At 41.2% G+C, this 15,840-nt stretch overlaps 1 protein-coding gene across 5 annotated transcripts in view; it reads right to left on the bottom strand.

Annotated features, from left to right (window-relative positions):
• ndst1b (N-deacetylase/N-sulfotransferase (heparan glucosaminyl) 1b) overlaps positions 1–15,840 on the bottom strand; it is a 177,232-nt gene that overhangs the window by 59,581 nt on the left and 101,811 nt on the right. For all 5 annotated transcript variants that reach the window (XM_060936389.1, XM_060936391.1, XM_060936390.1 and 2 more), the window contains exons 3-4: positions 10,787–11,776; positions 426–899 (exon numbers count right to left, since the gene is read on the bottom strand). In XM_060936389.1, coding sequence (XP_060792372.1) covers positions 426–899; positions 10,787–11,332 — 1,020 coding nt within the window. In that variant the 5' untranslated portion in view covers positions 11,333–11,776. The remainder of the gene's footprint in view (positions 1–425; positions 900–10,786; positions 11,777–15,840) is intronic.

The following is a 15,840-nucleotide window of genomic DNA, read 5'->3' as shown; positions in this document are numbered from 1 at the left end:
AAAGTTATCGCCAGGATCTCTCTCTCTCTCTCTCTCTCTCTCTCTCGGAACTGATTTCCAGGCATGGGTTTCCTAACAAACGTAGGCTGATTTTGACACCTTGAAAACTGCTCAAGTGCGCAGGAAAAAAAAAAAACTTTTGGCGATGGTGATGAACAACTGAAAACAACCGTTACGCTATATTAAAAATTTAGCGTAGCGGGGGGAAATTACCGTTGCGGTCTGAAATTTTAGCGTAGCGGGCCGCAACCATATAAAGCGCTGGCGAGAACCCTGCGATATAAGGTTACTAAAACCGAAAACGTAATTGAATAACACGTTAAGAAATAAATCAAGTTTAAAAATGACTTCAGTTCCCCTTTAACACCCGAAAGCACGATAGCTACTGACAGAACCTCCCACTTCACAACGTAACCAACACCTACCTTGACGTCGGACACCTTCATCCGCGTGCCTTCCTTTCCCACAAAGATGTCATCGATGTCCACTAGGATATAGCGTTCCAGTGCGAGTGACAACCGCTTGCCCGTCAAGAAGCTCACGGCGTCCACGAGGATCAGCTTGTGCAGCCAGAAGTTAAGGTTGTTGCCGAAGAGTACCCGCTGGATCCCGTCGTGAAGCCCGAGGTCCTGGACCACGGCTGCGTGCAGGAGTGCTGGAGGACCGCCAGCTTCTGTTGTCCTGCCCCGGGCCAACAGAACAGGCTCATAGGTGGAGTGGTTGGACTGGAAGACTGTCCAGTCGTCCCCGGGCAGGGGTCCGCGCTCTATCTCACGAGCCTTAGTGATGAGCAAGAGTGGCGATTTGGGATTGACGCTGCAGTCCCTTAAGCCCAGGTTCGAGTGTAAGAAGAGGGGGAATCCCTTCAACTGGGCGCTCTGTAAACTGTTCTCATTCGCCTTTATTAGAGTGTGTGAGAGAGAGAGAGAGAGAGAGAGAGAGAGAAATATTTTATCTTCACTTTACTGAACATGAGTGAAAACAGATGAAAGTCTTGATGCGTCACTGAACTTGAGTCCAGTAAAAAAAAAAAAAGTACTTTTCCCTTAAATCCCTGATGAAGATTTGTATTCATCATTCATTCACATTCCACCCTTCTTTAGCTAACAGACTTTACAAAGGTCAAAAGGCGATAAAATGTTCGTTGGAATTAAAGAAATAAGTCCTGCTTTCCCAGGCACTGTTCGCAAAATATCGGAAAAACTTTCATCACTAAGTATTTCTGTTATCAGTAAACTTTAACCTGATTCATCGCTCATTTCTTGCCATTAAAGCTTATGCTGTGAGTTTTAAGACATCTGCTTGAAGACTTGTACAATAAAACCTGGGCCTGCAACACCACGGGTTTGTCTCTCCTCCACCTTCAGTCAATAAAATCTCACACGCATGACGAACTTACGAATGAGCGGTCGTTTAAACTATACAGACATCATTCAATAATTTTAATCTCCTATGGTACGCTTTTCAAATAGCAGTTATAGCCGAGCATGTAATCGAACCCATCTGGCAGTAGGACCATTCCAGTGCAAATAAAATGAAGAAAGATTGTGAATAGTAGCTCCACTCATTCAGGCACCCTTCAGAGAAGGAGGGAGACTTCAACAGGTTAATTTGATTTCGGTTTGAATTTTGCAGACATGTTCATACTATTAGAGCTGAAGAAGTCATCAAGTAGGGCTGAATCTTTTACAGAACTGATGGTAGAATTGATATTGATTTTGTTTTGATCTACGTTGTGCATCAAATCGCCATCTTGCTGTGGCTCACGTCAAAGGTGTTGGGAGCCAAAGCGTGTGGGGTCAATTCCCTGATTCCAGGCATGGAAAATTTAAAAAAAAGAGAGAGTCCATCCAAAGCTTTGGAGTCAATTCCATTTCAGAAATGACTCCTCTTGTGAAGTTGGTTCATTGGAATTGAGCAAGTTTGGGTTTGAAATGCAGGTAAGCCCCTCCCCCCAGTAATTGAAACCGTTGGTCAGAATGTAATGATGTCTGGGCTCGTTTGGGTTTCCTTTTGGCTCCGGGGGGGCGGGGGGGGGGGGGGGGGGAGAGAGGGAAGAGACGGGGGGAGGAGGGAGGAGAGAGAGGGAAGAGACAGAGGGAGAAGAGAGAGAGAGGGGAGGGAGGGGGAGAGAGAGGGGAGGGAGGGGGAAAAGAGGGGAGGGAGGGGGGAGGGGGAAGAGGGGGGGAGAGGGGAGGGAGGGGGAAAAGAGGGGAGGGAGGGAGGGAGGGAGGGGGAAGGGGAGGGAGGGAGGGAGGGGGGGAGGGAGGGAGGGAGGGAGGGAGGGAGGGGGAAGGGGAGGGAGGGAGGGAGGGAGGGGGAAGAGGAGGAGAGAGAGGGGGAAGAGGAGGGGAGGGGGAAGAGGAGGGGAGGGAGAGAGGGAGAGAAAAAGAGAGAGAAGGAAGGAATAGACTGGTGGCAGCTGTCCTTTTTGGTTTGTGGGGATTTTTTTTAATTGCATTTTTTTTTTTGCCTTTAACGCTTTCTTCAGTTTAAGTTTTGTTGATGTTTATTCCAATAAACGCTTGAATTTTCTAATTTAAAGACGCGTCCCCTCCTCCGTTATGGTCTTGAGCCGGGCTGGAACACAGATTGATGTGTCCTTGCGAATAACTACAGAATCAGTTCTATAAACGAGAAACTAATATCGAGTATCTGACATTTCGGACACAACATGGCTGATTTTTTTTTTTGCTCCACTAATGAAAATAGGTCCTCAAGAAGCCGCACTCACTGATGCCCCGCCCACTAGCTACTCATTGGGCCGCACTCACTGATACCCCGCCCACTAGCTGCTCACTGGACCCCACAGCGATTTCCTGTTAAAAGGCACATCCGGTGAAATTAGTGTAACGACTACTTTTTCCTCATCTGACAAGCTTTTGTATTTTAAGTCAAAAGTTATTTTCATGCAAAATAATAATAAATCATAAAACTTTATTAGGCACAGGGTTTCAAAAGCCGAAAATTATTTACACGAAAGCTGTGCATAACAAATAGAATAAATCAAAATATAATAATGTGGATAAAGACACACAATGCCCTACAGGATATCTTCAAACGTGAAATACCCCTCGAGAGTAAGACCATGTTTTTCGGACACATACCTGAGGAATGGCTGAAAAGAGATAAACATTTATCTTGTTGGTGGCCTGTAAAAAGAGTATTACCAGGAAATGCTCATCACAGGAGAGCCCAACTTTATTATATGGATGGACATTACAATGGACATTTATAAAATGGAGAAGATAACAGCTTTTGTTAATCACAAATTGGAGAAATTCACGTCACATTGGGAAAACTGGGTCAAATGTGTCACGCCCCATAGGCCTGATTTATTATTTATTTATTATAGGGTTTTTTTTCTTCTTCCTGTTGTTTGTTTCTCTTTTCATTCTTCAGATACAAAACAAAAATGCTATTTTGGCATTACGACAGATGTAAGATGTATGAACATATGATGTACCGGATGTGAATGTTTGATTCTGAATGTCAATAAAAAAATAAATTACGAAAAAAAAAATGTGGATAAAAATATTCAAGCTTATGCCAATTTGGACTGACAATGGAACCTTCATGAAACAGTATGAAAAATCAATAACTTAGAGCAGTGATTCTCAAATTGTGGTACGCGGGCTCCATTCTAGTGGTACGCCAAAGAATTACTTAATTAAATATAAATAAAATAAATAAATAAAACGTGAAATACTATCCATAATATCCGAATGGATGAAAATATCTTATCAACCGATGACAAGAAAATGAAAGGAAATACAAATTAAGTTAATAATTTTAAAAAGTTTGCAAGTGCTTCTGGGTAGCCGTACGTACGCACGCATTCCCGCTGACAGACGGTTATCCGCCATTGGTAGACTAGGCTGTGATGGGAAAAGGTGGAGGTGGCTTTGCTAATTATGACAAGTAGGACAAAATTACTGTCGTGGCTTAAATCCGCGAATGGGAGCGTGGATCAGGAGAGAGGGAGAACTGAACTGAAGAGGACGTGTGTGAGCCGAGCGCAGATGCTAACGACAGTGGCAAAACCAACCCCAGAACTGCTAGCAAACGGCAGAAACCAGTGAGAAGGAAGTATGACGAAAAACACAAAGAAACGGCAAGAACTGCAGCTATGCATAGCCTGTTTTGATTTTTTTCAAGTACATCAAGTACAGTACTTTTTTTTTTACTTAACATTTAAGTACAGTACAGTTATTTAATTTTTAAGTACATTTTCATTTAATCTTTAAGAACTCTTACTATTTATTTTAGTACAATGTTTATTTCACTTTTATGTGCAATTAATTTTATTTGATTCATTATTTAAGTACAGTGCTTTATTTTCCTATATTTAAACACTGTTACTGTTCAAAGTACTGTGCGTAATGTTACAGTGGCCAACAATATTAAATATACTTGTTAAATAAAACCTCCGCCTTGTTTTTAATGAATACTTAGGCCTACTACGCTACTGTATTTTAATGTTGGTCATTATGGTGGTACTTGGAGAGCCAAGTATTTTCTGAGGTGGTACTTGGTGAAAAAAGTTTGAGAACCACTCACTACGTTTACATGCACATAGAGAGAATCGAATTTCTGCCGTTGCTCGACTGAAATTGAAGTTCAAAATGCCATGTATACACCTTAATTCGGCTGAAATTGAACCGAACTTGATTTCTCGGAATCGAGTTACACGACCTAGTTTATGCGATTTCTGCCGAGCTACTTTGTGCATGTATACCCTATCGAGCTAGTTGTCGAGCTACTTCCGGAAGTGACGAGTGACGAGACCACAAGCGGGAAACACAACAGCCTCGGTCGGCATGACAATGAATCATGACAACGGCATGAATCTTTTCTTTATGTGGCATTGTTTGCACTGTTAAAATTTAGCTCACTTACTGTATCACCAAATACATCTGTACAGCTGTTGCATAGCTGTGAATTGTGTACATAAACAAGTCATTGTATTTGTGTGTGTGTATATATATATATATATATATATATATATATATATATATATATCCAACATCTGAAGAATGTCAATAAAAACAAAACAATTGAACTTGTGTGTTTATTAAGACATAAGTTAAATTGTAAGCAAAAAAATATATATATTTTTTGTAACCAAAAAAATGGACTTTAGAAAAATATTGTGCAAAATAAGTTGTCTTACAAAACAGTGGTCTGCGCCGGACAGTTTGTAGCCATAGTCTGTTAGAGCAAGCCTAACAGCTTGAACACGGAACTGCTAATGTTGCCAGATTGGGGGTTTTAAGTGCATTTTAGCGGATTTGAACATGTTTTGGGCTGGAAAACGTCAGCAGTATCTGGCAACACTATAGCTCTTCTTCATGACGACAACCGGAAGTGTACCAACACGATGGGGCGTGTAGCGCCACGTGTGGCTCGGGTGCACAATGCACCTTGCACAATAGCCCGATTTCACTTGTGCATGTAGGATTGGATTTCTCTGGCACCCCTGCTGGGACCCTTTGCTCGATTACCAACAGCAGCTCGATTTGGACGTGCATGTAAACGTAGTCACTGACTTAGAGGTTTGAGTACACTGGACAATTTCGAGTTTAAAAGAGAATATTTTTAGTTATACGCATCAGTAGTTTGAGCAAAACCACTGAACACACTTACAAGTTCATAACTATAGAATCCAGACTGTTGAATAATTTAGCAGCAGAATATTTGAAGGATCTGTGACCAGACGTGGATGATATCTCGACCATGCGAGTGTTAGATTTGTTTCTCGTGTTGTAGTTACGTACTTCAGAATTGCAGGTAAACATGTTCCTGAGGTATGACGGGCAAAGTCCTTTCAAGCATTTGAATACAAATGGGGATTTATAGAAAGTCCAATGATCGGTCAAAGGGATCCAACCCAACACCCAAAACGCATCATTTGCCATGTTTGCGGATGAGGTCACTAACTCTACGACAGTAACAGTTTCAGTTAACGGTTGCTAGAACTGGAAACTTACTCACCATGCCAACGGCAAAACCGACGGTCAGGAATACTGTATTATAGTTAGTGACGTATTTAATTGAGTCGCAGTCGTTGACGGAAACGCTAGAAAGAAACCTCGATGCATTTTCTTTGGTATTTCGTATCATTTTAAAATGAACTGAACTAATCGACTGATGCAAAGCTACACTCCAAGTTACTGTGAAGAAGAATTAAACCAGGCTATGTTGCAAATAAAGAGAGAGAAATTCTCATGACTCTCTGATCAGTCCTTCGAACAGACCAGTAACATCCCTGTTCCAGTCCTCTGCTTTAGCTTCCCAACTACGTTTAACCCTTTTAACTCCATTTCACAGAGAAATGTGAGAAAAACGTTTCATAAATGGTCCAAAGGTGACCAGAGTGAGCGGAGGAAGGAAGATGCCGAGAAGGCTTTGCTTAATATAGCCTCGGGAGATTAGGCCGAGCCAAGTGCCGGCTGCAGTCACTGCTTCCCTCATGGGAACCTGCTTCAGTTTTCAGAGCCACGTTTCTCCAGGATGTAACATTAGCTCCGAGCACTTCATCTAAAGTCACCGAGGCATGACAGGAGGTTCTCAATAAGAAACACGACAGGAGTACCAGCCGAGTAGATGTGCTGAAGAAGCAGAGCTTTGGTAGAAATTCTTTTCCAAAGATTTCTGAATTTGAGTGAATGCGGCTCGAAATTACGGCTTTAAATCGGGGTCAGGAAAAGGGCTCTGTCGCTGCTGTAACTCCTCCAGCAGATCCATGAAGGAGGAGCTCAAATGGGATTAAACATGCATAGCACTTTAAGATTGTACCATTTGGAATAATGCTGTGTGTTTTTTGAAACAGGAATCACAAGGTTGTACTCAGAGGTGATTCTCTGCTCAAATTTCGAAGGAATGATAGAATTGTTCTATCCACATTTCACTGGATATGAGCAATCGCGCACACTGATTGGCTACTCTACTACTAGGATATCAGCTCATACACCATGAGTAGAGAAAAACAAAATGGTGGCGCGCATCAAGTCAGATACATACATGTTATTTACCAGCTGGGAGGTCTGTATCGTGAAATACCGTGACCGAGGTCTTGAAAGTACTGAGCGAGGCCCTCTGGGCCGAGGTCACGGTATTTCACCATACGGACCGACCTTAAGCTGGTAAATAATATATTTATTTTTTTCTTTACCAAATTCTAACAGAAAACGAGAGCGCCCGAAAGGGAAAACCAAGCCGAGCCACCATTTTGAATCCTTATTCACGGCTGTAATGCAAATTGCTTCCTCCTCGGTATACAAGTGCACTTCCATGGCAGGAAAAAAAACTACATTTTGCCGCCTATGTAGTCCCCTATTTATACAAATAGGAGTCATTCAGGATTCAGCCATGTTTTTGCTCGGCGTTAGCAACAGTTACAGGTTTTTAGCTTTCTCCTGAAATGTTTTCTTTTATTTCTTCTTCCTCAGGGTAGTAAAACTCGCTTTCGCTGTGAACACTGTCGTTATCGCTATCCATGCTGTAAAATTAATGCTATTCTCCTGAGAAACGCTGGCAAAAATTAAGATTTTTGATAAAAATCTTATAAATCTTATAAAAAAGATAAATGTTGACAAAAATTGCGACTATGTTGTTTGTTGTTGTGAACGAGCGAGTCGCCAGAAGTCCGTAACCGGGGTCCGTACCATAGGATATGGACCCGCTCGCTAGCCAATCAGAGCGCAGGATTTGATGAAAACCGCACCACGAAAAAAATAAATCACTTTATCATCAAGTATTTAAAAGAAACAGAAATAGCTAAAAGAATATAGTATTTTTTCCTCCCCACATCTCCTGTTCCACACTCCAGCCCAGTCGGTGGCAGTAATGCACCTTTAATTTGGTTTGCCAACCACCAAAAAACCCTAAAGAACAAGGAAAAAAAATGGCAGAGCGTGTTGCTGAACCAACCGAGGATGAAATAAAAACTCTATTCGAAAACAAAACCCCCCAAAAATACAAATAAAAGTATCTGATGGTCAGAATGTACTTTATTTATTTTTTTTTAATTTTCAAGAATTATCGCATTTCGCCGGTTTGTTTACATTCTAAGCGGAAACTATTTTGTCGGACGTTTTGTACCAAGTTTTTATTTATCAAATTTGCAAAAAACAACAAAAATACTCCATTTCTCAAACTCTAGCGAATGTGGATAGAATAAAAACAGTTATTCCACTCAATCTCATCGTACATGGCTTATAGCTATCAGCTCGTGTACGACTCGATTTGGTGGAATAACTTCAATATTTATTACCTTCTTACATTATTGTAGTAGAATGCCGTTTGTTATGTTGCTTTGCAGCCAAAGCTAACTGTTAACATGGCATTGTTTATAGCAAATGTTCTTAGTAATTTAAATTATTTACTGAACACTTTGCTTCAATTCTTACTTAAAAAAGACCCTTAAAATTCAGTTCAAGACATCGTTTCACTCTTTTTACTTCTGTAGACTTTTAATTCAAGTGTGCGCATGAGGTCAGGTGGTGCAATTGGTCAGAAAGAGAGGAAGAAGAAAAAAAAAAGAAAGTGTGCATGCTTTATACAATGAATACACACACAATGTTACAGAACTGCCGAGCAGTTTTGAGATTTTTTTGAGAGTACTGTGTGCAAAAGTCGTAGACACGTGTGAAGAAATGATGAATGCCATAGACCAAAAAAAATAGCTTAAAAAAAAATGAAATGAAATGTTTCAACATTAAAAAACCCCGATAAACAGTAAGCCATAATAAATGAAGGCGGCAATATTTGGTGTGAGACGACCCTTTGGTTCAAAAACAAGCTCAACTGTGAGCTACTGCTCACTTACGTATTCCCCCGCTCTCGCTTCTATTAGAACGCAAGCGATCGAAGGAACAGGACGCTTATTATGAATGTTGACTTCAACAAATAATGAACCCTGAAACGAGTCAGTAAAGAGCAGCGTCTCTCCCCAGGGATTTCAAACAGCATCCTGCTAAACAGTCATTCTGAAACAGCATTTTGCTTCTTGAAACAGTGTCAAAATCCACGCTACATGCTTCGTAAATACATGTAGTGTGGATTTTGACGTGATTTCAAGAAACAAAATGCTATTTCAGAATGACGGTTTACCAGAAAGGGTAAACAGGAAGTCGATGTGCGACAGACCTGAAAACGGGATGCACGGTATAGAACGCCAAGCTGAAGTTTGGAACCAAGTGGCTATGATTTGTGGTTGCTGAGAAAAACGGTGTTTTGGATGGACAGAGGTAAACCAGTATACGCCCCTCCTTTGGAGCGGGGGTATAAATAAATAAATGGAAAGAAAGAAAAGAAAGAAAAAGAAAGAAAAAGAAGAAAGAAAATGAATAAGAGAAAAAGAAGAAAAAGGAGAGAAAAGTAGAAAGAAGAATGAAAGAGAAAAAGAGAAAAAGAAAAAAGAATGAATGAAAGAAAAAAGAATGAAAGAGGAAGAGAATATAGAAAAAGGAGAAAAAAGAAAAAGAATGAAAGAAAAAAGAATGAAAGAAAAAAAATGAGAGAAAAAAGAATGAAAGAGGAAGAGAAAAAAGAGAAAAAGGAGAGAAAAAAGAGAAAGGAGAGAAAAAAGAGAAAGGAGAGAAAAGAGAAAAAAGAGAAAAAGGAGAGAAAAAAAAGAAAAAAGATGAAAAAGGAGAGAAAAAAGAGAAAGAGGAGAGAAAAAAGAAAAAGGAGAGAAAAAAGAGAAAGAGGAGAGAAAAAAGAGAAAAAGAATGAAAGAAAGAGAAAAAAGAGAAAGAAAAAAGAATGAAAAAGAAGAGAAAAAAGAATGAAAAAGAAGAGAAAAAAGAATGAAAAAGAAGAGAAAAAAGAATGAAAAAGAAGAGAAAAAAGAATGAAAAAGAAGAGAAAAAAGAATGAAAAAGAAGAGAAAAAAGAATGAAAAAGAAGAGAAAAAAGAATGAAAAAGAGAAAAAAGAATGAAAAAGAGAAAAAAGAATGAAAAAGAAGAGAAAAAAGAATGAAAAAGAAGAGAAAAAAGAATGAAAAAGAAGAGAAAAAAGAATGAAAAAGAAGAGAAAAAAGAATGAAAAAGAAGAGAAAAAAGAATGAAAAAGAAGAGAAAAAAGAATGAAAAAGGAGAGAAAAAAGAATGAAAAAGGAGAGAAAAAAGAATGAAAAAGGAGAGAAAAAAGAATGAAAAAGGAGAGAAAAAAGAGAAAAAGTAGAGGAAAAAGAAAAGAAAAAGAGGAAAAAGAAAAGAAAAAAGAGAAAAAGAAAAGAAAGAGAAAAAGAAAAAGAAAAGAAAAAAAGAAAAAGAAAAGAAAAAGAGAAAAAGAGCAAAAGAAAAGAAAAAAGAAAAAGGAGAGAAAAAGAATGAAAAAGAGAATGAAAGAAGGAAAAAGAGAGAGAAAGGTAGATAGTAGTCTCAGGTCCAATGAGTGCAGTGTTATGCGGAAATGAGCTGTAGGTTTTCCTGAGCGTCTTCCAGAACCAGCCGCAGTTCTTCTGGACACTTTGACTGTCTCACTCACTTCTTCATTTTGCACCAAAACCCAGCAGCCTTCATTATGTTTTCTTTTTTAATCTGAAAAGTGCTCTCTTATGGAATATGCTGCTCAGATACAAAAATTTTTTTTCCCCATAACATCTGGAACTCTAAAATGTTTTGACTTGATAATGTAGAAGTCATAAAATAGAACTCTATAACAAAGTTTGTATGAAAAAAAATAGAGAGAGACGAAGACATTTGCACAGTTGTATGTCGGGTAAATCTGGACAACCTGAATGTTATTTATGATCCTCTGTAACGGCAAAACCTCACCTTAAAGAAGCCGATGATGCCCACTCCGTACTCCACACAGTACTTATCAAGAAGTTCTCTGTTCCAGGCATCCAGATTGACGTACTTCAGGATGTTCTCATAAATGACCAGCGTGAAGCGGCCCCTGTTCTTGTCGGTGAGCGTCGGCATGTCGCCTTTTCCAGGCGCGATCTCAATCTGGTAGCGGAAGCGTCCTGACTCCAAGATGGCCACGATGTCCTGGCCCAACTGTGAGTAAAGGCTCTCAACAAAAACCAGCACCACGGGGTCTGTACGGGACGTGTCTGCTGGCTTGACAGTCCTCGCAGGAAGTATCCTGACTGACGGAGCGGACGGGGTGGCGGCTTGAGAGTCCTCCCAGTCGGCAGCGCCGTCATCGACACTCTCCACCCCTCCGATGCTCGCAGGCTCCAGCTCCCGCTTGACCCCATATAGAAAGTAGGCGGAGATGAGCACACTGACCATGCAGAAAAGGAAAAGCAGCAGTAGACTGGTCTGCAGCGTGAGCTGCCTGTAGAGCCGTCTCACGCGTCCACACACCAGCATCGTCACCCTACTGCCACTGATGAGTGTGTACACACACACACACACACTCCTCAAGGTCACTAACAAATCACCAAATCTATCATATAACGGCACAAAGAAAAGGGTGGGATGAAGCAGATATCTTCTATAACGTGTCTCATCATGTCACCATTGCAGAGGGCAGGAGGACTGGTGTGGGCAGGGGACGGCATGGGTGAGGGTGGGCTTTCACTCACCTTCAGAGATGTGTGCTGCCCGTCCCCATACACCAGCAGCCCCCTGCCCAACACCCTCAAACCCCTCCTGTTCTGCCCTCTCTAAGTTCTTATCTTCTGCGCCAGTTTGGAAATGAAGATGGGCCGGAGGCTGGGCGAGGCAGATTTCTGAAGGAGAAACTTGTCTTGTGGGGATGGGGTCTCCGGATGGGTCATACCCAAAGAAACGTGACCGAGATCTTCATTTGGTCTGGGGAAGAAAAACAATTAGAGCAAAATGTTACTAGAAGGAAAAGATCAACTTGTTTCAAGTCATTTTCCAGTAATGAGGTGTGGTCATATTTAACAGTTATTCCACGAAATCGAGTCGTACATGAGCTGATAGCTGACGAGGCACGTAGCACCGAGTTATCTATAAGCCATGTACGACGAGATTGAGTGGAATAACGGTTTGATTCTATCCACATTGACTGGATTTTGAGAAACGGGGCATTTTAATTTTTTTGCAAATTCGATAAATAAAAACTTCACACAAAACGTCCGACAAAACCATTTCCGCTTAGGCGGACTTCTTAAAAACCTATCGATGGCGGCACGAACTGACTTTAGAGTTGTTGCCGTTTTTGTTTTTTTTGTAGAAAGTGCCGTCTTGCTGTCGTGCCGAGGTACAGAATCGCTTAAGACATTTATTTAATTCTTCCTTGGACGTTTCAGCTCTGTAATTTTCAAACTTCCTTGAACTTTTGAACCAGTCTAAAAAAAAAGTCAACAAATTTTAATGCTTCAAGTTAGACTGCCTTTCAAGTTCATAAAAATTGGTGAAATTTAGTTCCTTCTGAAATGCGGTCATTGTGATGCACGTTTATTTCTGTAATACCTCGCAAAATATCAGGCCATTCTGTGGCTGGGAAGTTACTTAATTTGAGAGGGTTCTTGAGTAAATATTGTGCGTGAAATTGCTCGCTTCTTTGCACAGTCAAGCAGACAGAGGAAGTCCGTGTGCGCGCGCGCATCTACAGGTTTCCCTTTGAGCGTGCACGGACAGTTCCATCATTGTGTCGCTAAACGAACAGCTGATTGCACCGAGGTGCTCGCTGAGCGCCGATATTTATTAGTTTGATATTTCTTGCGTATATAACATATCTTTTCTTTTCGCGGTCCTATGATACGGACCCCCGATACAGACCTCTGGCGACTCGCTCGATCACAACAACAAAAAACATAGTAGCTATGTGTGTCAAGATTTATTTTCGCATTTCTCAGGAGAATAGCATTAATTTTACAGCATGGATAGCGATAACGACAGTGTTCACAGCGAAAGCGAGTTTTACTACCCTGAGGAAGAAGAAATGAAAGAAAACATTTCAGGAGAAAGCTAAAAACCTCTAACTGTTGCTAACGCCGAGCAAAAACATGGCTGAATCCTGAATGACTCCTATTTGTATAAATAGGGGACTACATAGGCGGCAAAATGTAGTTTTTTTTTCCTGCCATGGAAGTGCACTTGTATACCGAGGAGGAAGCAATTTGCATTACAGCCGTGAATGAGGATTCAAAATGGCGGCTCGGCTCGGCTTTCCCTTTCGGGCGCTCTCGTTTTCTGTTAGAATTTGGTAAAGAAAAAAATAAATATATTATTTACCAGCTTAAGGTCGGTCCGTATGGTGAAATACCGTGACCTCGGCCTTGAATGCTGACCTCAGCCCAGAGGGCCTCGCTCAGTACTTTCAAGACCTCGGTCACGGTATTTCACCATATGGACCTCCCAGCTGGGAAATAACATATTTCTTCTTGCTTTCTTTCCGTTACTGTAGTCCGTCTTTCATGTTTCATTCGCACACTCACTTCCTCCAATTTTCTCTCCGGTTTCAAATTTGTATCCCACAATGCCATGCGCGAACGGGGAAAGCCCACCACATCATGCATGACGTTGTATCTTGAATTGGGTCATGGTGAAGCAGGAAAAAATAGCGGAGAATTTAGGGCCACGTGGAGATAAATTCATGAATTGTTCTATTTAAAAAAAAATAATAATAATAAAATCCGAAGTCTGTTATTCAGATTCGGTAGCTTTCGGTCCACGAAACAAAAATGTCGGGGAAAATTCTTTTTATGACCTCAAGTTGAAATATCTGAAAGGCGGTCTACCTTTAGGAGATGAAGGATGTAAACAAATAGGCGAAATGACCGTAGCAATTTGTCAAGTTTTGCTTTTTTTTGTGTGTGCGTTTTCGAGTAGTTTTTATTTCGTCCTCGGTTGGTTCAGCGACACGCGCCGCCATTTTTCTTCTCTACTCGCCGGATATGAGCTGATTGGCTACTCTACTACTAGACTATCAGAGCGCACGATTGCTCATATCCAGTGAATGTGGATTAAAAAAAAAAATCAGGTAATCAGAAGGAATAACCATTTACAGAAATATTAAGTAAATGTTTTGTTGCTAGGCCACTTAATTTTTACCCACTGCACAACCTGTACCATAGACAATGGTTTCTTTCATTAAATAGCAAAAGAATCTATGAAGGCAACGAATGGATGACGGGATAATGGTGGGGGCTTACATTGATTAGCTGTGGCTTTGAAGCGCGTAGAGAATGAGGATCACTCTTAAAGTACAAAAGTCATTCTTTTCATCTCGAATGAAGCGCTGAATACAAAATGTGGCACAGGTCATTTAAAAAATATATATATTTTTTTTTTACACCAACACCGACTCAAAGAAAGACGTCGGGAAACAGAAAGGTCTCTGAGAGGGTGCGGAGATGAGACAATAAACTGGCCGAGACAGAGAGAGTTGCCATTAACAACCAGTGATCTATTGCTTTCTTTTCATGGCGTCCATGCTTCCACTGCCTGGCCTGAATCTGCTGTACGATTTGTGCAGAGCTCGAGAATAGAAAGGAATTAGAAAATGTTCGAATCCCCTTTATACCACTTTCTTGTCAAAATATAAAGGCCTGCTGTGCAAACCAACCTTTTAGCGTTCTTGGCTCCTGTGATGTCTCCAGCCTTTACTTTTTGTCTGATTTGGCATAGAGCTTATGCACACATAGCTGTCGCACAAACCTGCAGGTCATTCAGCTCCACAGAGGTGTCGACAATGGTGCGGAGACTAAAGCAAAGTGACAAGACGGGTCTTGTTTTCAGGTGAAATATAGGTCCACTTTCAAAGGCGTCGCAGCTATCCATGTAATGTGTGGGTTACGGAACAAAGAATCAAAGAGTTTTCAGGTACAGACACAGAGAGGGGGGTTAAAGAAAAGAAAAGAAAGCACTAATACCCAAGCAAAGCAAGAGCACAAAGATGACGAGGACGAGAAAAGCTATTTTATCACTTCAAAAGAGAAGTATGACCTCGCAACCCTTTAAATTCACAACCTGAAATCAGAGGCTTGGTAGTTTGGGGTCATTTTGTGTGATCAGATATCCTCATCAGGTGAGCATGAAGGGCTTGCATGGGACTTCTGAAGCTGGACAAAAATTCCACCAGGGACAGTCTGGATCACGATGCCCGTGATTCCCAGACTTCAGTATTCCCTTCCTCTTCCACCCCAGGCTTAATCCCAAACCACAATACCTGTCACCGGAGCTCTATTGTGTCAGCTAGAGGAACGAGAACAGCAGTCTGAATGTCGTCAGAGGTCGGATTACAGCTCCGCAGCCTTCCCCATTCACGGGCGAGTTCTTTAATATGCATCAGTTACCTCAAGCTGAGACGGCAGAGACGGCCTTTTGTGCTCGCTGTTCCCTTAACAGTAAGATTTCGAAGGCGAGAGGCATTAATCGTGAGCAAGAGAAAGGGCAGGCTACACCAGATTAAAAACGTGAAAATACGAAACGCACTGCAGAGCTTCACTTAAAACAGAGATCTATGCAAAGGAAAAGGCAAATGATTGGTACATTTCTGATGGTAAAAGATAGAAAAAGCACCGCGGTTTTGTCCACCTATGCTGATCTGTGAATATACAGACGATATCACACGGGTGCATGAAGGTATGAAGTGAGTGGCGAATGGATAGAAAATATTTTCAACGCGAGAAGATAAACTTCATATCTTCACGCCACCATGTAACGTTCTTCAGAGGACACGTTCACAAAAAATTAAAATCAATCAACAGAATTTTAATTCTGAACCAGTTCGACCACTTTGGCATCCAGTCAGCGAGAAAAACGATGGGAGTGAGGTCATTGGAGTGAAATATCGGGAATTATTTTTTTTGCGGTCCGGTTTACATCAAATCCTGCACTCTGATTGGCTGGCGAGCGGGTCCATATCCTACGATACGGACCCCGGTTACGGACCTCTGGCGACT

The sequence above is a fragment of the Neoarius graeffei genome, chromosome 12, assembly GCF_027579695.1.
Source record: "Neoarius graeffei isolate fNeoGra1 chromosome 12, fNeoGra1.pri, whole genome shotgun sequence".
Taxonomy (NCBI): Eukaryota; Metazoa; Chordata; class Actinopteri; order Siluriformes; family Ariidae; genus Neoarius; species Neoarius graeffei.
The sequence above is the reverse complement of the archived record's forward strand: the minus strand, read 5'-3'. Positions and strand labels throughout refer to the sequence as shown.